A 24,149-nucleotide genomic window follows, 5' to 3' on the forward strand; every position below is an offset into this window, starting at 1 on the left:
CTCCTTTTCTGCCAGGGCAGGTGCTCATCCAAGCCCTTTCCTTCTAGTTTTCCTTGGACTGAGGGAATGGCTCACCTGTGATATTTGATATTTACTGAGCCCTGGGCTGGATATGGGACCTTAAACCTGCTCCTAGGCTGAGCTCTGGGACCACATCTCTGTTTCCTCACACACAGCCCAGCAGGTGCAATTCCAGGGTGGAACAGCCCTGGGATGGGCTGCATTGGTGGGCTGAGAAGTTTGGATTGCTCTGGGGACTGTTCTGTGTGGAATTCCCAGCACCTTCTGCTCCTGTGTTTTCCTCTTCCCAAAGCACCTGCCCTGGGCTCTCAGCCCTCTGAGACACCCCAGCTCCAACAACTGGGACCAGATGATCCAGCTGAGACATGGCCAAACTCCCTCTGGAATCAGTGGCAGGGTTTGGAATGAGCTGATCTTTGAGGTCCCTTCCAACACAAACCAATCTCTGATTCCACAATTCTGTGAGAAGGACCAAAATCTGCTTCCCAGCAGCTCAGAGGAGCAGATCCTAACCCGTGATCCACCTCTTCCAGATCGGCCCTGGGGGTAAATCAGACCTGCCCCCCATCGACGGCCCCACGGACATGGACCGAGGTCCCATCCTGCCGGTGCCGCTGGGAATTCGGCCAGTGCTGAGCAGATACAGAGTGGAGGTAACCAATGTCCATGTGGAGCATTGTGGAGCAGGATAACATCTCCAGGGGTTTTGGAAGGGCAGGAGGGAGCTGGGAGTCAAGGATCTGTCCATGGTGGCTGTTCTGGGAACCAGGCTGCAGCATCCCTAAAAAATCCAGGAAACTCAGGGAATTGGATCATTCCTTGCTGTCAAACCTGGGCAGGACAGCGAGTGAGCAGCACCTGGGCTGAGATGCAGCTCAGGGAATGTTAGAGATGGACATGGAGCGGGATCATCTGCTCCCAAAGTAATCCCGTAGCTCAGGTGTTCTCTATCCCATCAGCCTCAGGCGAAAAGGATGGGAAGACTCTCGTGTATCCATGGATATCTAAAGGAGAATTTTGTATCCAAAATAGTGTGGGCACAATGCAGGGCAGCACCAATCCCCTGTGCTGGCACTGCTGGGGCACCTCCAGTGCTGGGGGCAGCTCTGGGCCCCTCCTGACAGGAGAGACCTGGAGGGGCTGGAGCGTGTCCTGGGAAGGGAATGGAGCCCCAGGAGAGGCTGAGGGAGCTGGAAAGGGGCTCAGCCTGGAGAAAAGGAGGATCGGGGGGACCTTGTGGCTCTGCACAACTCCCTGACAGGAGGGAACAGCCAGGGGGATTGGGCTCTGCTCCCAGAGAACAGGAACAGGACAAGGGGAAATGGCCTTGGGCTGGGCCAGGGCAGGCTCAGGTTGGACATCAGGAGGAATTTCTGCATGGAAAGGGTGCTCAGGCCTTGGCAGGGGCTGCCCAGGGAAGGTTTGGAGTGCAAATGCCCATCCCTGCAGGTGTCCAGGGAAGGCCTGGATGTGGCACTCAGTGGTCTGGGCTGGGGACAAGGTGGGGACAGGTCACAGGTTGGACTCAATGATCCTGGAGGGCTTTTCCAAGTGTTTCCATGATTCTGTGATGTGTCCCTTGGAGATTCTGGTGGCCATCCATGACCCAGGCAATGCCCACAGACATGTTCAGGGCACATCTCAGCCCTGGGTGAAAGTGTCTCTGCTCAGGTGAGGTGCCACTGACCAGGTGTCCAAATAGATTTTGGCCCTGGTTTTCGGCATGTTTGCATCACAATAAATGTTCCACACAATTTTAATACAGCCATGGGGAATAAGGAGGTAGGGAAAATCTCAGTTTTGGGGAATTTTGGATGATGGCAGTCTGTTATCCCAGATAGGGATAGGGAAGTTTCCCCAGTGACACTGATCCCATAGGGACAAAGTGATGGCAGTGCTGGATCCAGAGCCACCACAGATGGACAGAGCTGGGTTCCCAGGGGCAGGAAAAGGCCAGGAAAGGAGAAAAGCAGGAAAAAGCCGAGGGCAGCGGGATGGAGACGTTGGGCTGTGGGGTGTCAGGAGGAGACACCTTAGGGATCCACCACTGCCCTGTGAAGACATCAGCAGTGGGATCCCTTTCCATGGAGAACCAGTTCCCAGGGATCATCCCTCTCACATTCACATGCTCCCTCCTCCTCCTCCTGCCCTAGATCCTGTTCTGGGGGCTCAGGGACCTGAAGAGAGTGAACCTGGCCCAGGTGGACCGGCCCCGTGTGGACATCGAGTGTGCTGGGAAGGGCGTCCAGTCTGCCCTGATCCAGAACTACAAGAAAAACCCCAACTTCAGCACTTTGGTCAAGTGGTTCGAGGTGGTGAGTGTGGCCCTTCCCTCTGATCCCTCAGCTGGAACCCAGAATTTCTGGAGCCCACCATGGCTCCAAGCCCTTTACTCCAGTTTTCCCAAAACAATAGAGCACACGGACACCATTCCTTCACCTGAGAGCTCCCAAGCCACATATTTCTGGAGCAGCTCAGGGCTTCTTCCTTCAGCATGATACCAGTTCTGGTCCCTACTGCCCTTCCCAGCATGATCCCATTCCTAATCCTTACTGCCCAGCAAGATTCCATTCCTAATCCCTACTCCCCAGTATGATCCCATTCCTAATCTCTACTGTTTTTCCCAGCATGATCCCATTCCTAATCCCTACTGCCCTTCCCAGTATGATCCCATTCCCAATCCCCACTTTCCTTCTGAGCATGACCCCATTCCTAATCTCTACTGTTTTTCCCAGTCTGATCCCATTCCTAATCCCTACTCCCCAGTATGATCCCATTCCTAATCTCTACTGTTTTTCCCAGTATGATCCCATTCCTGATCCTGACCATTCTTCCCACTCTGATCCCATTCCTAATCCCTACTGCCTTTTCCAGCAGGATTCCATTCCTAACCCCTTCTCCCCAGCATGATTCCATTCCTAATCCCTACTCCCCAGCACGATCCCATTCCTAATCCCTACTCCCTTCCCAATATGATCCCATTCCTAACCCCTACTGCCCTTCCCAGCACAATCCCATTCCTAATCCCTACTCCCCAGCACGATCCCATTCCTAATCCCTACTCCCTTCCCAGTATGATCCCATTCCTAACCCCTACTGCCCTTCCCAGCACGATCCCATTCCTAATCCCTACTCCCCGGCACGATCCCATTCCTAATCCCTACTCCCCAGCACGATCCCATTCCTAATCCCTACTCCCTTCCCACTCTGATCCCATTCCTAATCCCTACTGTTTTTCCCAGTATGATCCCATTCCTGATCCTGACCATTCTTCCCACTCTGATCCCATTCCTAATCCCTACTGCCTTTTCCAGCAGGATTCCATTCCTAACCCCTTCTCCCCAGCATCATCCCATTCCTAATCCATACTCCCCAGTATGATCCCATTCCTAACCCCTACTGCCCTTCCCAGCACAATCCCATTCCCAATCCCACCTGCCTTTCCCAACTCCCAAACCATCCACTCCCATTCCCTGATGACCGTCCCTGTCCTGCTCCCCAGGACCTCCCTGAGAACGAGCTGCTGCACCCGCCCCTGAACATCCGCGTGGTGGACTGCCGCGCCTTCGGGCGCTACACCCTGGTGGGCTCCCACACCGTCAGCTCCCTCCGCAAGTTCATCTACCGCCCACCCGACAAGAAGGCCCAGCAGTGGAACATGGCAGGTACCAGGACTGGGACACAGGGACCTGGTCTGGGATGTCCACGGGGAGAAGAGGGAGGTGGGATGGGCTGTGAGACCATGAGATGGTTGGCTTACCTGCAGAAATTCTGGTTTTGGATCCAGAACTCTAAGAAAAACCCTAACTGGTCTGGGTCATCCATGGGGAAAAGAGGGAGGTGGGATGGGCTGTGAGACCGTGAGATGGTTGGCTAACCCACAGAAATTCTGGTTTTGGGTCCAGAACTCCAAGAAAACCCCAACTTCAGCAGTTTTGTGGTTCCAAGTGGTGTGAGGACGCCCCTAAAATTTTTTGTGGTAAAAGTGAAAAACAAATAGGATTTTAGTCTTTTGATTCTCAAATTATTGTTTATTTTTCTCTAATTAAAAATTCTATACACTATTTATATATACACTATATATATCTACTTATATGGATATATCTATCTATGCACTATATATTTATATACACTATTTACATCTTAGACTCAGCATATTAAAAAAAAACACTAAAAGTTACAAAACACACAAATTTAAAGTCTTTAAAAACTATTTTATTTAACTTATTCTTAAAACGTACTTTATTTCTACTTTTCTACCAATGACTAATTATTTGTTTACCTACACATCTACATTCTGATTCTTTCTAACCAATCACTTTATACTCCCAATGCTATAAGAAAATAGAATAAATTAAAAATGCAAAGGAGATCAAACAAGACCCAAAATCCTTCATCTTAGCTCCTACCCACCTCCATACTAAAAACCCAAAACTCTATGTTTCTCACCTTACAATAAACTATCCATTTTACACACTTATAAATTCCTACTATCTATTTTACACACTCATAAATTTCAATTCATCCCAAAGTCTTAGAAACTTTCTCCATAAACAAAGATTAAAAGCAGTGTTCTCCTAAAAATCAAAACTTCTAAAAATAAACAAAAATATATTCCCTATACCCTAAACTCAAACAAGGTTCACTTCCAACATCTCTGCAGCTTCAGGGCTCAAGTCCTCAGATGTTCCTCAGGACTGGGACAGGATTTGGCCACACTCATAATTCATGCTCCCCTTCCCAATATGATCCCATTCCTAATCCCTTCCACTCTTCCCAGTCTGATCCCATTCCTAATCCCTACTGCCCTTCCCAGCAGGATCCCATTCCTAATCCCTAAACCTGGACTAGGGGTTGTGTCCCAGCCACCGGAGGCTTTCAGGACAATCTTCTCTGCCTCTTCTCCTTTGGATATTTCCTGCTTTTCTTCCACCTTCCTTTGCTCTTTGGTGGGATTTTGGTCCTGCTGAAGGCTCTGTGCTCATTTCCACTGCTCTAAACAAGGTGGTCCCACTGTGCTCTGGCCTAAATCCTGTAGGATCTCACCTGAGATTAATTTCTGGCCTGAATCCTGTAGGATCTCAACTGAACTGTCAGTTTCTGGCCTGAATCCTGTAGGATCTCAACTGAACTGTCAGTTTCTGGCATGAATCCTGCAGGATCTCACTTGAATTCTCAGTTCCCATCCTGAATCCTGTAGGATCTCACCTGAACTTCCAGTTTCTGGCCTGAATTCTGTGGGATCTCAACTAAACTCTTGGTTCCCATCCTGAATCCTGTAGGATCTCACCTGAACTTCCAGTTTCTGGCCTGAATTCTGTGGGATCTCACATGAAATCTCAGTTCCCAACCTGAATCCTGTAGGACCTCATTCAAAATCTCAGTTCCCAGACTGAATCCTGTAGGATCCCACCTGAACTCAATTTCTGGCCTGAATCCTGTAAGATCTTGCCTAAATTCTCACTTTCTGGCCTGAATCCTGTAGGATCTCACCTGAACTGTTGGTTTCTCCTCTACACTGTCCCTCTCCCTTGTTCTTTCTCCTTTTCTGTCCTCTGTCCAGCCAAACACCTCAACGGCTACCTGGCCATGACCAGCAGGGCCCATCGCTCTCGCCCCACAGGGGAGATCGTGGTCAACATGGAACCTGAGGTCCCTATCAAGAAGATGGACACGATGGTGAAGCTGGAAGCTGTGAGTATCTGTGTGGCAGCACCTCCTTCCTCATGGAATTACAGATTTCTGAAGGATTTCAGCCTGAATTGGGGAGGCAGTGTGCCTGTGCCCATTTTTGTGCCCAGAATGGGAATTTCGACTCCTTCTCCCACCCTTCTGCTCCAGAGCTTCCTCCACAAAAACAGATTCCTGCCAAGATGCTCCAAGAGCTGGAGCCCCTCTGCTCTGGAGCCAGGCTGGGAGAGTTGGAGGTGCTCACCTGGAGAGGAGAAGGATCCAGGGAGAGCTCAGAGCCCCTTGCAGGGCCTGAAGGGGCTCCAGGAGACCTGGGGATGGAATGGGGACAAGGCATGGAGGGACAGGACACAGGGAATGGTTTCCAGTGCCAGAGGACAGGGCTGGATGGGATCTTGGGAATTAGGAATTGTTTCCTGGGAGGGTGGAGAGAGGCTGGGATGGAATTCCCAGAGAAGCTGTGCCTGCCCCTGGAGCCCTGGAAGTGTCCAAAGCCAGGCTGGACACGGCTTGGAGCAACCTGGGATAGTGGGAGGTGTCCCTGCCCATGGCAGGGAGTGGGATGAGATGAACTTTCAGGTCCCTTCCCACCCAAATCACCCTGGGAATGATGATTTGCACTCAGCTGAGGGTGTGTCCTTAACCTGCTCTCCCTCTCCCTTTTCCCTTCCATCCCGGGACGGCAGAACTCCGATGCAGTGGTGAAGGTGGATGTGGTAAGTGATGGATCTTCTCTGCATCCCTGCTCCCAACTCCCTGCTCCCTCTCCAGCCCTTCCATGCCACTTCTGATGGACCAGGCACCCTCCCCAGCCCGAGCCAGGCAGGGACATCACCCCTCTGTCCCACGACAGACACAGCTCACTGTCCCCTCAAGGGATGTGGCAGTGGCCTCATCCCTGCAGTTTGGGGAGCTCTTTTGGGCCAGGATTTCTCATCCCAGCTGTCCAAGGACTTCTCATCCCAGCTGCCCCAGGACAGGGGGAGGGATGCTGGATATTCCCACCACAACCAGGTACCAGCTGGGAAAGGTTCCCTTTCCCCACCAAGAGGACCCAAGGTGCTTTGCTGGGCACAGTTTGACTCTTGCCATGGAAGATTCCAGAGATGTAGCCTGGGAAATTCTCGGATAAATAGGATGATGGAAATGTGAAGGTGTTGTGGGACTGCCCCATCTCTGGAAGCATCCAAGGCCAGGTTAGATGGGGCTTGGAATGACCTGGGATGGTGGAAGGTGTCAGGATTGGCATTGGATGAGCTTTAAGGTCCCTTCCCATCCAAACTATTCCACGATTCTGGCACTTCCTCCAAAACCTGGTCACCCTTGGGCGTTCTGTGGCTGTGAAAGGGAGAAAGTTCATGAGGCTCCCAAGCCTGGGGGGTTTTCCCTCCTCAGGTGCTTCACTTTGGTACTTCCAGAAATGATTGCCTCTCACCTGATCCCTCCCCTTCCCTGTCTGTGCTTCCCTTGTCCCTTCAGACCGAGGAAGAGAAGGAGAAAAAGAAGAAGAAGAAGAAAGGAGGAGGAGGAGGAGGAGGAGGTGGGGAGGAAGTGGAGGAGGAGGAGCCAGATGAGAGCATGTTGGACTGGTGGTCCAAGTACTTTGCTTCCATTGAGACGATGAAAGAGGTGAGTGAAGAGCAGCAGGGAGGGGTATCCAGGGGAGATGTTTCCCTTCCTGAGAGGTCTCCCCTGATTCCCGCTCCTTCCAAAGCCTTGGGGCTGTGCTTCATAAAGTGTGGAAACCCTCTACCCCGCCCTGAGGATCCTCCTGATGGGGATACCCCAAAAAGTTCTGTGCCAGAATTGAGAGACAAACAGGACTTTTTTGTTTTTTCAGTCTTCAAACTGTTGTTTATTTTTCTCTTATCAAAAGTTCAGCACGCCCATCTACATCTCAGACTCAGCATACAAAGAGAAAGGCACTAAAAGTTGCAAGATACACAGGTTCAAGGTCTTTTAAAGCTATTTTGTCCAATTAACTCTTAGAACGTATTTCATTTCTACCTTTCTACCAATAATTAATTATTTGTCTGTTGATGCAACATCTGCATTGTTGTTCTTTCTAACCAATCACTCTGTGCCACCAACACTGCAGAAAATGGAGTAGATGAAGGACAAGAAGCACCCAAAATCCTCCATCTTGTTTTCTATCCACCTCCATACTAAAAACCCAAAACTCTTAAATTTTTCACCCTGTGATAAACTTCACTATTATCTATTTCACACACTCATAGATTCCAATCCATCCCAAAGTCTTGGAAGCTTTTTCCAGACAGACAAAGATTAAAAGCAGGGTTCTCCTGGGGGTCAGGACTTCTCAGGACAGGCAGAGAAACATTCCCTGTGCCCTGGGTTCCAGCAATTATGGAATCCCAAAATTGTCCCAGCAATTATGGAATCCCAAAATTGTTCAAGCTGGAAAAGCCCTTGGAGACCATCGAGTCCCACCATTCCCCGGCACTACCAAGGCCACCACTCTGTCCCCAAGTGCCACATCCACATGGCTTCAAATCCCTCTGGAGATGGGAACTCCACCACTGCCCTGGGCAACTTTTCCAGGAAAAAATTGTTCCTAATATCCAGTGGTTTCATTTCTCCCCCAGCAACTCCGGCAGCAGGAAGCGGCCGCGGCAGAAGCAGAGGAGAAGGAGGAGATGGAGATTGGAGAGGGTAAGGCTGGGAGGGAGAGAGGGAACATGGCAGGGAAAGGTGGGACCAGAATTCCTCTCGGTGCTTGGACATCCCTCTGAGAATCTGCCTCAGCTCTCCAGACAAACCAGACACTCCCAGTGTGTTGTGTTTTCCCAAAAAGGGTCGATTTTTGTGGGTTTTTGCAGGGTTTTTCCCTTCATGTTGAACTCTTTGTCTGCTGTCCTAATGCGGGCAGTGAAGACAAATACACAATTTAGGGAAAGTTCTCTCACCTAATTTATCAAGTTATATAATTTTATGCATTATATATTATATATTATATATTACATTTTACTTATTATCATTTTATAAAATCACAGGAACACGGCAGGGAAAGGTGGGACCAGAATTCCTCTTGGTGCTTGGACATCCCTTTGGGAATCTGCCTCAGCTTTCCAGACAAACCAGACACTTCCACAAAAAACACAACACAACAACATTCCAGCATGTTGTGTTTTCCCAAAAAGGGTCGATTTTTGTGAGATTTTGCAGGGTTTTCCCTGCAAGTTGAACTCTTTGTCTGCTGTCCCAATGCAGGCAGTGAAGACAAATACACAATTTAGGGCAAGTTCTCTCACCTAATTTATCAAATTATATAGTTTTATACATTATATATTATTTTTCACTTATTATCATTTTATAAAATCATGAGATTAATGATGCCATAAATGTTTTTTTTCTCTGAAGGAATTCAGATCTGTAGGTCAGGTGGGATTCTGACCTTGCCTAAATTTGGGGGAGACTAATTTTGTCCCAGAAATGATGCCGGCCAAGAATCCTGGGAGTGGCTGGCCAAGGGTGACTTTGTCCATCTGGCCATGCCACCAGCAGGGCTGGGAAGGGTATCCCTGAGGAATTCCACCCTTGCTCTCCATATGCTCCATGTCCCATGACAGGAGGTTGTTGTTGTGCCCAGGTGATGCAAAACCCTTCGGCTGAGTAAAATTCTGAGCCTGGTTTATTTTGGAAGATCAATCTTCGTATCCCGGGAAAAATGAGGTCTTGTCTTGCTGAGCTTGGAGAAAACTCTGAGCAGATTCTTCTGGGCTTGCACTGGTGTCCTCTGGGGTTTTATTTCTTTTTAGAATGATCCATTTCCCTTGGCTCTCCCACTCCTTCCCCCTTTTCTCATCCATGTTTTTCCATCTGTCTGTCTGTCCCCATCACTGGATAATGTCCAGCCCTCATGAAAGCTGGCAGAGGCAACAAGGGACAGGGATTGCAGAGAGGGGAAGGAGTTTCCTTCGAATCCACCTTTTCCAGCAGCCTCTTCCCAGCTTTCTGTGGCTGGTGGTTGCTCCAAACGAGACTGGTGAACGGTGGCTGCAGCTGGTCCTGGACAATCCAAGGGCAGCAGCATCAAGCACTGTCCCCTCTGTATTCCCAGGCTGGGGTTCCACACCTCAGGCTCCATAAAGCAGGAGAAGTCTCTGGTAGGAGGAAGAAAATCCCCAAGATTCACAGAATCACTGGGTTGGAAGAGACCTTAAAGATCATTGAGTCCAACCCAGCCCCAACACCTCAACTCAACCCTGGCACCCAGTGCCACATCCAGGCTTTGTTAAACACACCCAGGGATGGTGATTCTACCACCCCCCCAGGTAGAACATTCCAGAATTTTATCATGCTTTCTGTAAATAACTTTTTCCTGATCTCCAACCTAGATTTCCCTTGGTGCAGCTCAAGGCTGTGTCCTCTGGTTCTGTCAGTGCTGCTGGAGAAAGAGCCCAGCCCCACCTGAGCACAGCCACCTTTCAGGGGGTGTAGAGGGTGATGAGGGCACCCCTGAGTCTCCTTTTCTCCAGGCTGAACACCCCCAGCTCCCTCAGTGGTTCCTCACAGGGTTTGTGTTCCCAGCCCCTCTCCAGCCTCGTTGTCTCCTCTGGACACTCCCCAGGTTCTCAACATCTTTCCCAAACTGAGGGGCCAGAACTGGACACAGCACTGAAGGTGTGACCTCACCAGTGCGAGGTACAGGGGCAGAATGACCTCCCTGCTCCTGCTGGCCACACCATTCCTGCTGTGGGCAGGACCAGGTTTTGTCACCGTTGTCAGAGGGCTCTGCCCATGTTCTGTAGTCCTCCAAGTGATGTTTTGTGGTCCTCCAAGTGATTCCTGCTCAGGTCAGCCTGGAATTCCCTGCACAGAGAACTCAAGGCTGATGGGGATGGTGCGATCCAGAGCCAAGGATAGACAGGGCAGGGCTGGGATGGAATTTGCAGGCAGCAGCAGCTGGCAGCTTTCATGCTTCTCTTCTTTGAAGGACCTTATCCAAGCCCTACCACATCTCCCCCGCCTCTCCTCACCCTCATTTCCATTCCTTCCCTCCTCCCTCCCTCCTTTCCATCTCCTCCCTCTGCGCTGTTCCCCCCTGGACTAAGAGTGATGCCAAACTTGGTGACTCTCCCATGAAAGGCTCCAAGGCCCAGGTGAAGAACAAGGACAAGGATAAGGACAAGGACAAAGACAAAGACAAGTCCAAGGCACCCAAAGATGACAAGAAAAAGAAGCAGCAGCCAGTCCCTGAGCTCCCTGAGAAGAAAAACAAGCAGAAGATCGATGAACTCAAGGTACTGGGGGTGCTTCTGAGGAAGTACCTAATTGTGGGGATGATGTGCTTTGGGACATCTCTCCTAGGGATTTATCTTGGGATGAAGCTTCCCAGCCTCTCTTCATAGCTGGAGGTCATGGGAAAAGGGGTTGTCCTGGGATAGGCTCATCCCTGGGGCACCTTGGAGGTGTCCCAGCTCCAAGGGAGAGTTTTCCTGCTGGCCCAGAGAGGATTCAGGACAGGGGTGGGCTCTGATTCAGTGATCCCAAGGATTTCTCAGGATTCATGTGGTTCTGGGGTTCAGATGGCATTTAGACCTGGATCCTGCACAGAGGGGGAACAATGGCCCCACCCATTACACCAAGATTCCCTTTTTCCAACTCAATAATGCTGGAGATCCTTCTCCTTCCTTGAAAAATTAACCACTGGGAGCTGAGGCGTCCATGTTCACCGACTCCCAGGATCTCTGAAGCTGGAAAAGCCCTCCCAGATGATCGAGTCCAACCTGTGACTGATCCCCACCTTGTCCCCAGCCCAGAGCACTGAGTGCCACATCCAGGCCTTTCCTGGACACCTCCAGGGATGGGCACTCTAAACCTCCCTGGCAGCCCCTTCCAAGGCCTGACCACCCTTTCCATGAGGAAATTATTCCCAATATCCAATCTGAAGCTCCCTGAAACATCTTGAGGCCGTTTCCCTTTGTCCTGTCCCTTGCTCCTTCTGAGCTGATTAAAGCTGATTAAGTACTCCCCACATCTTTTGCTCACCTTTGTTTTTATCCCAAATTCCCTCCTTTAAATGTTCTTTTTTTTTTCATCTCAGGTCTTCAACAAAGAGCTGGAATCAGAGTTTGACAACTTTGAGGATTGGCTGCACACCTTCAACCTGCTCCGGGGGAAGATTGGGGACAATGACGATAACGCCACGGAGGAGGAACGGATAGTGGGGAGGTTCAAGGTGAGTGGTTAGGAATTCTGGCCAGGATTTTGGGGAGGGTGTTTTGGGGTGGGTTTGCCTCCCTGGAGGCCCTGGACAGCAGGACTCAGTTGATTCATTCCCTCCCTCACACCAGGGCTCCATGTGTGTCTACAAAGTACCGCTCCCTGATGACATCAGCAAGGAGGCAGGATATGACCCCACCTTCGGGATGTTTCAGGGGATCCCCAGCAATGACCCCATCAACGTGCTGGTCCGAGTCTACATTGTGAGGGTGAGTGGGAATTTGGGGTGTGGCAGGCAGGATCTGTCACTTCCTTCTACCTGGAGCTGGTCCTGGTGCATAGGGATGGTGGGATTCAGCTCCAGCATTCCAGAACTGATGCCTTGAGAAAGCTGAGCTAGAACAGAGGCTGGACAGAGCTAAAGAATAAAGTAGGAATTTATTTAAAGGATCTCCTTCATGGATCCACCTTGGGCACCACGAGCCCAGCCAGGGCTGCACCCAAGATGAACCAAAATGGTCACAAAATCCACGACCGCTCACAGGGTCTCTCACTGTGATAAGTTCTGCTCCATTTGCATACTAAAGTTAATTGTCCCATTCCAGCTTTAGCCCATGCAGTCCCACCCTGTTTTGTTTTTCTCTCTTCATTCCACGTTGTTTGTGCTCTTGGGCTGAGATTTGGATCATCTGTCCTTGGTGCCCAGCTGGAGCAGGAATTGTTTTGCCTCCCTGCTCTGTGCAGAGAGCTCACCATCCCACAATATGAAGCCCAGACCCACACACTAAAGCAGCACAGAATGTGAAAAATAGAAAAGCCAAACCTGAGGCATCACCAGTGCTTCAGGACCCAGGATGCAGCTTGAGGACTGAAGCAGCTCCTTGGTTTGGGTGGGAAGGAATGGTTGGGAATGGAATGGTTTGGGTGGGAAGAGACCTAAAAGTCCATCCTGCTCCACCCCCTGCTGTGGGCAGGGACACCTCCCACTATCCCAAGCTGTTCAGGGATATCCCAGGATATCCAGTGCTGTTTCCAGGGCTGTGTGCTCCCAGAACTGGGAACAGGACGCATCCAGGCTCCTGCCAGATCCAGAGACATCTCTCCAGCTGGTGGGATGGACCGGCATGTCCTGGTCCTCAGGTCCCATGGATAGTTTGGATCAGCCTGTACTGTGAGGTGTTGGTTTGTTCCACAGCCACGCCACCACCCTGGTGATGGTTCAGGATGGGAAAAAATGGGAGAAAAAGAGTGGAATGGGATCTGGCAGGAGGAGAAGGTCCATGTGAAGGACATGGCACCTCCTTGAACACACGTTCTGTGATCGTTGATGTGATCCAGCCAATGCACATTTTTCCTCTATATGTGGAATGTGCTCTGGGAAAAATCACCTCCTGACCCCTGAACTGGTCATCCCTCTGTCCCCAAGTGTGAGATTCTGCAGCCGGGCACTTGGGAGGGATTTCCATCCTGCTGAAAGCACCTGGGCTGCCCTTTGCCACCACCTTGTCCCAGTGTGTTACAAACAGAACCTACTTTTGGCTCCGTTTCCCACCAGCCTGGTTCTCTGGGATATGGAGTCTCCCATCCATCACCAGGCTGGAATAGCAGACATCAGCTTGGTCAACCCCCAAACCAGCCAGGACTGGGTGGATGTGTTCTCATCTGCTGCTGTGCCATGCTTGGAGGTGGGACTGGAGAGTTTGGGGGTCCTCACCCCCTCTCTGGGGAGAATCCACCATGAAGAGGACACAACGGGAAGGGGATGGATATCTCAGCATCTTGGCCAGGTTTTTGCTGGGGGTGTTTCCTGAGAGTCTCTTTCTTGTCTCGGGTGAGATTCCAAAGGTCACTGTGGTGACATCTCAGGACAAAGCCATTTCCAAACTCTCCCTAAACCAGGACAGGGATTTACACAAGGCAGGAATATTCCCACTTTAATCCAAGACACTATTTCATCCCCTTTTCAATCCAAGACACTCTGTTTAGGGACTGAAGCAGCTGGTGTTCTCAGTGTGTAGGAATGTGACAGAGTGACCAAATTCTCCTTTGTCTGCTTAAAAAGGAAAAAAGCCCAGAAGTTTCTCTCCTCAATTTGGTACAAAAGACACCTCATAGGACCTTTGAGACTTCACCTCAAACCTGGGGTTGCCAATTGGACAGAGGCCAAAAGGTCCCGCCTAGGTAATTCACTAGAAAAAGAAGAGAACAAAGGAAATAATTGCTTTTGTGGGGTGTTTAGATGAAGCAAGAACCTCTTGCCCCTGGTTTGCTCTTCTCTCTGACAGAGCTTTGTTATTTTACCTTTTATTAAACCTTTTTCTCTTTCCAACACTACCTCAGAAGCCATCCTGATAATTTTATGCCGTTTCTGGTAGTTGAGCTCTCTAAGGTAATAATTGCTTTTGTGAAGTGTTTAGAAGGAGCAAGAACCTCTTGCCCCCGGCTTGGGCTTTTTTCCGTAAGAGCTTTGTTATTTTACCTTTTATTAAACCTTTTTCTGTTTTCAACACTACCTCAGAAGCCATCCCGATAATTTTATGCTGTTCTGGGTAGCTGAGCTATCTAAGGAAATAATTGCTTTTGTGGAGAAATTATTGCTCCTTTTAGAAGGAGCAAGAACCTCTTGCCCCTAGCTCGGGTTTTTCTCTGAAAGAGCTTTATTTTACCTTTTATTAAGACTTTTTCTGTTTCCAGCACTACTGCAGAAGCCATCCTGCTAATTTTATGCTGTTCGGGGTAGCTGAGCTATCTTGGGTGCGATGGCTTCTCTGAGAGCTCATAAGACCTGGCCCAAAGAGAAACTCATGATCAGGGATGGAGAACGGGCCCATCCCTGAATCCTTGTCTGCTATGGACAGCGCTGACCCATCCCACCTGTTCCCTGCAGGCCACGGACCTCCACCCAGCTGACATCAACGGGAAAGCCGATCCCTACATCGCCATCAAGCTGGGCAAGACGGACATCAAGGACAAGGAGAACTACATCTCCAAGCAGCTGAACCCTGTTTTTGGGAAGTAAGTCTGTGCCTGGAACTGCCAAGCTGAGCCCAGGCTCACCAGCCCTCAGATCTGCAGCTCAGGTGTCCCATGGCTGCTCCTTGAGCTGGATTTATCTTTATTTATTTAGCTTTATTATTTAGCTTTATTTATGGGATTTATCCCACAGTGTGGATGTCCTTCCAGGATGTCCTTTGCCAACATGTGGTCAGCATAGCACCAGGTGTTTAAGTCATGAACCTGAAATTCACCTGATCAAGGTGAAACACCCGCTTAGGAATCATTAGACCTAAATTTGAGTGAGAATAAGACACAAACTCAGTGTCTTGGTTTGGAAAGACAGGAATCTGCTGAAGAAGGCAGGAGCCTTCCCTAAAATGGAGAATGTAAACCCTCCCCACCTCTTCCAATTGCTATAAATTTCAAATTAAGGGGCTCTCAGGCAAAAAATATGGGAGTAGGAAATAACAGTTCTTTAATAGGGAAGAAAATGAAAGGATAAAATAAACAATGCTGTAAACTAAAACAACACTGACAGAGTCAGAACACAACCTGACACCCTGTTGGTCAGGGTGTTGGTAGCAGTCCAATTGGAATTGTGGCTGCAGCCCTCCTGGAGTGTCAAGTGTGGTTTTGTTGGAGCAGGGATCCTGAAACAAGGTGCAGTCTTCCTCTGGAGATCCAGTGGAAGAAGAGGCAGCTGCTGTTCCTCTGGGAAATCCAGTGGAGAAGCCGTGTTGGTATTCCAGAATCTCAGATTATATCTGGGTAGGAATGCTTGGCTCCTCCCTCTGGGCGGAGCATCTCCCAATGGGATGCTGTAGTTCTTATCAGCCATGCAGCGACATTCAATAGCTGTTATCAGCAGATGTTCCCTCCAGAGGGAGGAGTGATTGTGGTCACTCAAAGAGAGAGATAAGGCAAACTGCCCACTTGACAAAAGACAGCTGCCATACAGATGGTAATAGAATACATCTTGCCTTGCAATCTGGCACACTCAGCCTCAGGGATGTTGGCACACCCAGGTCAAGGATTTTCCCTCCTGTCAAGGGCTGGTGGTTGAGTTTAACCCCACTTCAGACGTGCTGCGGTGATGGATGCAGACTGAATCCATGGACTGGAGCAGAAACACCTCTGTCCTGAGTTGCCGCCAGACCCCACAGCAGCTTTTCTCTGCTTCCCCCAATCCCAGATCCTTCGACATCGAGGCCACCTTCCCCATGGAGTCCATGCTGACGGTGGCTGTGTACGACTGGGATTTGGTGGGCACTGATGACCTCATTGGGGAGACCAAGATCGACCTGGAGAATCGCTTCTACAGCAAGCATCGGGCGACCTGCGGCGTGTCCCAGACCTACTCCATGTATGGGAAAAGCCTTCTCTGTCCCACCTCACACCTGGACCTCCTCTGTGTCACCTCCCACCCAGAGCTCCCACAGGAATCTTCCCCCTTGGCTGCCTGCTGATCCTGGAATGATTTATTTTGGGAAAAACCTCAGGCTGTCCAATCCTGCAAGGGGCAGGGATGAATGGAGGAATCTGTGCTATCCCTGGTTTTGTCACCAGGGTTAGGGAGTGATGAAATGGGTCATCAGAAGCCCAGGGCAGGAGGGAGGGACTGGGGGGACTGGTGGAAAAGGGGTGAGATCAGGGCTGAAATGGGAGCAGAGCAAACAGGGCGATGCTGAGCATCAGGAATCAAGCGGTATGCACTGGGAATTCCAGGTCTGAGCCAAAGTGGGGTAGAAGGTGTTTGCAAAAGGGCCACAGAGGGATCAAATTTGCTCTAAAGATTCAATTTTGCTGCCTCAAATTCTTTCCCTGGGAATTCTGGGTGCTTCGTGGTGCAATGGGTTTTTTTCCTGGCAAAAGGGAAAAAATTACTTTGTCCTCACAACTTTTTCTGCCTGATCTTGCCTTCCTGTTCCCAGCCATGGGTACAACACCTGGCGTGACCCCATGAAGCCCTCCCAAATCCTGTCCAAGCTGTGCAAAGAGGGAAAAGTGGATGGGCCGCACTTCGGGCCGGGGGGAAGAGTGAAAGTTGCCAACAGGGTCTTCACCGGCCCCACGGAGATCGAGGATGAAAATGGTATGGCCCTGTGGGATCATCCCATGGGATGGAGGTTCTGGAGCAGAGCAGGGGTCTGGGGGGTCTCCTCATCATCCTGGTTGGAATCTCAGAGTAGTTTGAATCATGGAGTGGTTTGAAATGGACCTTTGAAGGTCGTCCAGTCCAACTCCCCCCAGACAGGGGCACCATCCCAGTATAGACCAGTTACAGAGTCCTACAGACCCTCCAGACCAGAGGGTTCCTCTTGGAATCACTTGAGGACATCCATGGACACCCAAAACTGCCTCTGGAAATGCCCTCTGAGAAGTGCATGTCCCAAGAGCCATGGAGACACCTCCAGCATTTAGGGAATTGTCATCCATGGGAATGCATTCCCAAACAATGGGAGATGAGGGTTGTGTCCCAACACACTCATGTGTGCCCGAGAAAGAGGGAAATAGCCCAGGAGGGGTGAGGGAAAGAAGGAAAATGTGGTCAGTGGACATAGGATTAGTTCAGACAGGGAAAAATGAATGGGGATCTGAACCTTCTACAGGGATTGGAGAGAGGCAAGAGGAGTTAGGAAGTGCTGGCTGAGGGACAAAGTGTTCCCAAGGGATGGAGAGGATGAGGCAGTTCTGCACCTTGGGACAGTTCTGCAACCTTTGGGAACACTTTGTCCCAAGGGATGGAGAGGAAGAGGCAGTTCTGTACCTTGGGACAGTTCTGCGACCCTTGGGACAAAATGTTCCAAAGGGATGGAGAAGATGAGGCAGTTCTGTTTCTTGGGGGACAGTTCTGCACCCTTAGGAATGCTTTGTCCCAAGGAATGGAGAAGATGAGGCAGTTCTGCACCTTGGGACAGTGTTCCCAAGGGATGGAGAAGATGAAGCAGTTCTGCAACCCTTGGGAACTCTTTATCCCAAGGGATGGAGAGTGTGAGGCAGTTCTGCAACCCTTGGGACAAAGTGTTCCCAAGGGATGAAGAGAATGAAGCAGTTCTGCACCTCGGGACAGTTCTGCAACTCTTGGGACAAAGTGTTCCCAAGGGATGGGGAGGATGAGGAAGTTCTGGAATTGTTGGGACAGTTCTGAGACCCTTGGGACAAAGTGTTCCCAAGGAACGGAGAGGATGAAGCAGTTCTGCACCTTGGGACAGTTCTGCAGCCCAAGGGATGGAGAGGATGAGGCAGTTCTGCACCTTGGTGCACAGGTGCTTTGTTGGGTGCTTTGCTGTCCCTGTGTCCCTGTCCCAGCTGTTGGAGCTCTCCTTTGTCCTCCAGGCCAGAAGAAGCCGACGGACGAGCACCTGGCGCTGGCGGTGCTGCGGCACTGGGAGGACATCCCGCGGGCCGGCTGCCGCCTCGTCCCCGAGCACGTGGAGACGCGGCCGCTGCTCAACCCCGACAAGCCGGGCATCGAGCAGGTCTGACATTCCAATGGGAACGGGGGCAGCCCACGAGGGGCAGCACAGCCCTAACCCACCTCAGGATGGGCAGGTCACCCCGGGAGGCCAGCAGAGAAAATCTCCAGTGCCTCCCGATCCATCCTCATCCATTTCTCATCCCACAGTCCCTTGTGATTCCCCACATCTGGGCACATGGGAGCAAAATTCCCAATGGATTCCCAAGCAGAAGGGACTGGAAACCTGCAGGCTGCCATGCACAAAAGGCAGTGCTGGGAATTTTCTGGAGACCCCAAATCTTCTGGAGCCCTCAGGAGGACTCTGAGGCTGTGTTGGGGGGCAATCACAGCCCTGTTGACTAAAGGGAGGAGAGTAGGGACAGAGTTCTGTTCTGGTTGTTTTGCAGATCCAATTTTGGTCAGAAATCTCCCAAAATCCAATCCTGGACTGCCCCATTGAGCCTTTGGCAAGTTCCTTGCAGAGGCTGGGAGCAGAGGTGGAAAAGCTCCCCTTGGAGCTTGGCTCACCCTGGTGAGGCTGATCCAAGCTCACAGGCAGATCATGGAATCATGGAATGGTTTGGGCTGGAAGGGTCTTAAAACCCATCCAGTTCCACCCACTCCATGAGATGCTTCTGCAGGGGTGGAGAAGGATTTGTGGCATGGGAGAAGCTTGTCCCACTCCATATCTGGCATGGCCAGGGTGATGAAGAGGGGGACACCGGTGGGGATGAGACAGGAGGGACAAGGGGAGCTGACTGTGCCTCTCCCACTCCACAGGGCCGCCTGGAGATGTGGGTGGACATGTTCCCCATGGACATGCCAGCACCCGGCCCTGCCATCGATATTTCTCCCAGGAAACCAAAGAAGTAAGGAACTTAAGGAAATCACCTGGATTGGTTGGCAGCCCAGCCAAAAAAATGGGGAAGGGAAACGGGAGGCTGGGGATGGAGCCCGGCTTCTCCCATCTCCTGCTGCTGCTCCATGGGCAGCCCAGCCCTCTGTTGGTTTCCTCATCCATGCTGCCATTCCCAGAGATCCCAACACTAGAGGCAGTTCCAGAGCTGCTCCTGAGGGTGGGATCCCAGATCTCCCCATCCCCTGCAGATCCCGATCTTTCTTGCCTGTGTGAACTGGGAAATTCCATCATTCCCTGGGCAGAGCAGAGTCCCCAGCCCTGAGCCTCTTCTGGGCAGGGGCAGGGTTATCCCAGTACAATTTGGATTGGGCTTTTTGGACAGTTTGGATTGCACTTTTCCAGGATGTGGTGGAGAGAAGGAGGCCCCTGGGACAGCATTCCAAGCAGGAAAGAGCAGGCACAAACAGCACATGGTGGGGGAAGAAGGACATTTCTTCCCTCAATATCCCTTCTAGTCCATTCTCAGCCTGCTGGCCTTGGTCTTTGGGCTCCTTTTCCTGCCCCCAGGGCTGGGATACAGGGATGGCACTGGGAATCCCGATGGGAGCCTCTGGTGCATCCCAGGCAGCCGATGCCTTGGGTGGAGAGAACATCCCTGGATCCCAGCTGGGAGAGGCACAGCACAGGACAGGCAGGAGAAAGGGAAAACGTGAAGGAATCCCATGGATGGGCTCAGCTAGGGCACTGCCAGAGGGAGATCCCAAAGGAAAGGGGTTAAGGAAGATGTAAATCCACTTTTCTCACCTGGACACTCCCTGGCATGTCCAGTGAGGTGCTGTGGCCACATGTCCTGAGCCTTTCTCCAGCCTCCCCTCACTGCAGGAGTCAGGTTTCTGCTCTTCCTCCAACCTCTCACACTTCCTCTGTGTGGAGGTTTTAATTTGAAAGTGGGCAGAAACACTAATTTTGTGTAGTCTGTTAATTTTTCTTATTTGAGAGTTTCTTAATTTTAAGATTTTTTGCTAATTTGAGAGTTTCTTAATTTTAAGATTTCAAGATTTCAAAGTTTCTTCTTTTAAGATTTCAAAGTACTGAAGAGCGTGGTAGATTTTGTATTGGTTAATTGCTAGTGTACTTATTTCTTGTTGTGAGATAGGATTAGGAGAAAGGTAAAGCAGGCTTAAAACTTTCAAAGGGTATAAAGAAAATTATATTATTAGTGAGAAAAAAATAGTAAGAATTAAGACAAGATTTTTTGAAACACTTTTACTCTCCCTAAAACTTTTTTTTCCTACTGATAAGGTAAAGAAACAAGACTTTAAATTTCTAGTCAGTTTACTGCCTCTAAAATAGTCTCTTTTTAAAAGTTTATTTAGGGAGAGAAGTCTTTCTTGTTAATGTTATGGAGATTTCTTTGCAGGAGGAAACACAGTTTTCTTGTGGGAAAACTCAAAAACTACAGCCGCCCAGGGGAAATCTGCTGTCATGAAGTTCTCCTTATTTTCCACAAGCCTTCCCACAGCTCATTTATGGGTTATGTTCATGGTTTATGTTTCACCATCAAGAAATTCCCAGTCAAGCAGAGGTGATGGGAAGCTCCCCAGCCTGCTGGGAATTCCCTGGAGATCCCTGAACCTCCTGGAGTCCTCTGGAGGACTCTGAGCCCATTTTGGGGGCAATCACAGCCCTGTTGAGTAAAGGGAGGAGAGCAGGAACAGAGTTGGGCTCTGGTTGTTTTGCAGACCCAATTTTGGTCAGAAATCTCCCAAAATCCAAGCCTGGGCTGCCCCGTTGAGCTTTTGGCAAGATCTTTGCAGAGGTTGGGAGCAGAGGAGGGAAAACTCTCCTTGGTGCTTGGCTCACCCTGCTGAGGCTGATCCGAGATCATGTGGAGACCATGGAATCACGGAATGGTTTGGGTTGGAAGAGACTTTAAAGTTCAACTTGTTCAACTCCCTGCCATGGGCAGGGACACCTTCCACTATCCCAGGGTGCTCCCAGCCCCATCCAAGACTTGGACATTCCCAGGGATCCAGGGCTGCTGTGGGAAATCCTGCCCAGCCCCTCTCCACCCTACCAGGGAACAATTCCTAATTCCCAATATCCCATCCAGCCCTGCCCTCTGGCACTGGGAGCCATTCCCTGGGTCCTGTCCCTCCACCCCTCATTCCCAGTCCCTCTGCAGCTCTCCTGGAGCCCCTTTAGGCCCTGCCAGGGGCTCTGAGCTCTCCCTGGATCCTTCTCCAGGTGAACATTCCCAGCTCAGCCAGCCTGTCCCCATAGGAAGAGTCCCATCCCTGTAATCCTCTCCATGGTTGAGATCCCCTCCTGTCCCTGATCCTGACCTCCAGATCCCTGGGAGAGATCCCTGTGAGCAATTCCCTGTTCCTGGCAGCCGGCTCTGCTTTCTGGCAGCGCCACTCCATCCATCCTATCCCATTCCCTGTTCCCATTCCCTGTTCCCATTCCCTGCTCCCATTCCCTGCTCCCATGCCTCACCTCCCTTTCCATCCCTTGGGCAGGTACGAGCTCAGGGTGATCGTGTGGAACACCGACGAGGTCATCCTGGAGGACGACGACTACTTCACCGGCGAGAAATCCAGTGACATTTTTGTCAGGGGGTAGGTACAGCCTTGAATTCCCCTGGGGAGAAATCCAGTGACATTTTTGTCAGGGGGTACGTACAGCCTGGAATTCCACTGGGGAGAAATCCAGCGACATTTTTGTCAGGGGGGAGCTACAGCCTGGAATTCCACCACGGAGAAATCCAGTGACATTTTTGTCAGGTGGTAGATCCAGCCTGGAATTCCATCAGGGAGAAATCCAGTGACATATTTCTCCAGGGGTAGGTGCAGCCTGGAATTCCACCAAGGAGAAATCCAGTGACATGTTGTCAGGGGGTAGGTACAGCTTGGAATTCCACCACAGAGAAATCCAGTGACATTTTTGTCAGGGGGTAGGTATGGCCTGAAATTCCACGGGGACCTCCTTCACCAGGGAGAAATCCAGTGACATTTTTGTCAGGGGGGAGCTACAGCCTGGAATTCCACCACGGAGAAATCCAGTGACGTTTTTGTCATGGAGTAGGTACAGAATTCCACCAGTAAGAAATCCAGTGACATTTTTGTCAGGGGGTAGGTATGGCCTGAAATTCCACGGGGACCTCCTTCACCAGGGAGAAATCCAGTGACATTTTTGTCCAGGGGTAGGTACAGCCTGGAATTCCACCAGCACCTCCTCCGCCTCTCCTGGGGTGGGCACCAGTCCCCACTGGGGTGGGACATGGGCAGTGCTGAGAGACCCAAGCCAGTCAGCTCTGGGTGGATGTGTTCTCATCTACTTCTGTGCCATGCTTGGAGGTGGGACTGGAGACTCTGGGGGTCCTCACCTCTTCTCTGGGGAGAACCCAGCATGGAGAGGACACGAGGGGAAGGGGATGGATGTCTCGGCACCTTGGTCAGGTTCTTGCTCAGGGTGTGAGGAGAAAAAAGGATTTTTCATAAAGTATGTCAGTGACAGCTCCCAGCTCCTGTACAATTCCTTCACATCTCCTCACCCAGGGTAAGCCCTCAGAAAACCCCCTTGAATCTCCTTCTCCTAAAGTTCTCTGCTCCCTCTGGGATCCTCCTGCCCCTTGGATTTCCTGCTGCAGTGTCTGGAGCAGCCCTGTCACTCTTGCGCCAAGGTCAGGGCAGGAAGAGGAGAGAGGCAGGATCGTAGAAAAGGCAAAGAAGGCTTTATTCAAAAGAATAAAGAGTGGTACGATAGATTCTATTTTATTGGCTAACTAACAGAAACATCTTTCTCACACGCTGTCCTTGAAATGAACAGAAAAATAAGGGAGAAAAACACCACTTGCTAATTTTTTATAGTCAACAAGTTATCACATCCTTCCAGCTCCCTAAAACTTCTCACAAGCCGCTGTGAGAAACGCCTGCTGTTTCTCTCACTCTGTCCCATGGCATCCACACAGCCCCATCCCCTTGTTCATAACTTTTAGGTTTTTCCAGTCCTGGAGACACCCTGGCTGCCTGGACGGGTGCTCCTGTCCCCTCCCCTGCCCCATGTAAACCTGTGCCCCCCTCTCACCTCCCGGGCCCTGCAGGTGGCTGAAGGGGCAGCAGGAGGACAAGCAGGACACGGATGTCCATTACCACTCCCTCACTGGTGAAGGCAACTTCAACTGGCGCTACATCTTCCCCTTCGATTACCTGATGGCCGAGGAGAAGATTGTCATCTCCAAGAAGGAGTCCATGTTCTCCTGGGATGAGACGGAGTACAAGATCCCAGCCCGCCTCACCCTGCAGGTCTGGGATGCCGACCATTTCTCAGCCGATGATTTCCTGGGTACGTGCAGGGTCCAGAGCACCCCAGAAACCCCCTGAGATGCTGCTGGATGGGGCAGGTGGGGTGAGAGGGCAGGAAGGGTCTGCAGAGGGTTCTGGACAGGCTGGATCCATGGGCCAAGGACAAGGGCCAGGTCTTGAACTGGGGTCACACCAACCCCACTGAGCACTCCAGGCTGGGAAAGGGGGGTGGGAAAGACTCTGGGGGTGCTGTGCCAGAGGCTGGACATGAGTACAGGTGTGCCCAGGTGTGCCAGAGGCCAGTGATCCCTGGGCTGTGCCAGCTCTGGGGTGGCAGCAGGGCCAGGGCAGTGCCCGTCCCCTGTGCTGGCACTGCTGGGGCACCTCCAGTGCTGGGGGCAGCTCTGGGCCCCTCCTGCCAGGAGAGACCTGGAGGGGCTGGAGCTGGGAAGGGAACAGAGCTGGAAAGGGAATGGAGCCCCAGGAGAGGCTGAGGAGCTGGGAAGGGAATGGAGCCCCAGGAGGGGCTGAGGGAGCTGGGAAGGGAATGGAGCCCCAGGAGGGGCTGAGGGAGCTGGGAAGGGAATGGAGCCCCAGGAGGGGCGGAGGGAGCTGGAAGGAATGGAGCCCA

The 24,149-nt window shown here is 51.1% G+C and overlaps 1 protein-coding gene across 3 annotated transcripts in view; it reads left to right on the forward strand.

Moving 5' to 3' along the window:
- OTOF (otoferlin) overlaps positions 1-24,149 on the forward strand; it is a 114,853-nt gene that overhangs the window by 86,473 nt on the left and 4,231 nt on the right. For all 3 annotated transcript variants that reach the window (XM_064709991.1, XM_064709989.1, XM_064709990.1), the window contains 17 exons: positions 555-674; positions 2,175-2,336; positions 3,524-3,686; positions 5,585-5,715; positions 6,399-6,428; positions 7,192-7,341; positions 8,319-8,385; positions 10,822-10,976; positions 11,780-11,914; positions 12,030-12,167; positions 14,786-14,913; positions 16,088-16,258; positions 16,827-16,987; positions 18,232-18,374; positions 19,133-19,221; positions 21,734-21,832; positions 23,317-23,558. In XM_064709991.1, coding sequence (XP_064566061.1) covers positions 555-674; positions 2,175-2,336; positions 3,524-3,686; positions 5,585-5,715; positions 6,399-6,428; positions 7,192-7,341; positions 8,319-8,385; positions 10,822-10,976; positions 11,780-11,914; positions 12,030-12,167; positions 14,786-14,913; positions 16,088-16,258; positions 16,827-16,987; positions 18,232-18,374; positions 19,133-19,221; positions 21,734-21,832; positions 23,317-23,558 — 2,284 coding nt within the window. The remainder of the gene's footprint in view (positions 1-554; positions 675-2,174; positions 2,337-3,523; positions 3,687-5,584; positions 5,716-6,398; positions 6,429-7,191; positions 7,342-8,318; positions 8,386-10,821; positions 10,977-11,779; positions 11,915-12,029; positions 12,168-14,785; positions 14,914-16,087; positions 16,259-16,826; positions 16,988-18,231; positions 18,375-19,132; positions 19,222-21,733; positions 21,833-23,316; positions 23,559-24,149) is intronic.

The sequence above is a fragment of the Zonotrichia leucophrys genome, chromosome 3, assembly GCF_028769735.1.
Source record: "Zonotrichia leucophrys gambelii isolate GWCS_2022_RI chromosome 3, RI_Zleu_2.0, whole genome shotgun sequence".
Classification (NCBI taxonomy): Eukaryota; Metazoa; Chordata; class Aves; order Passeriformes; family Passerellidae; genus Zonotrichia; species Zonotrichia leucophrys.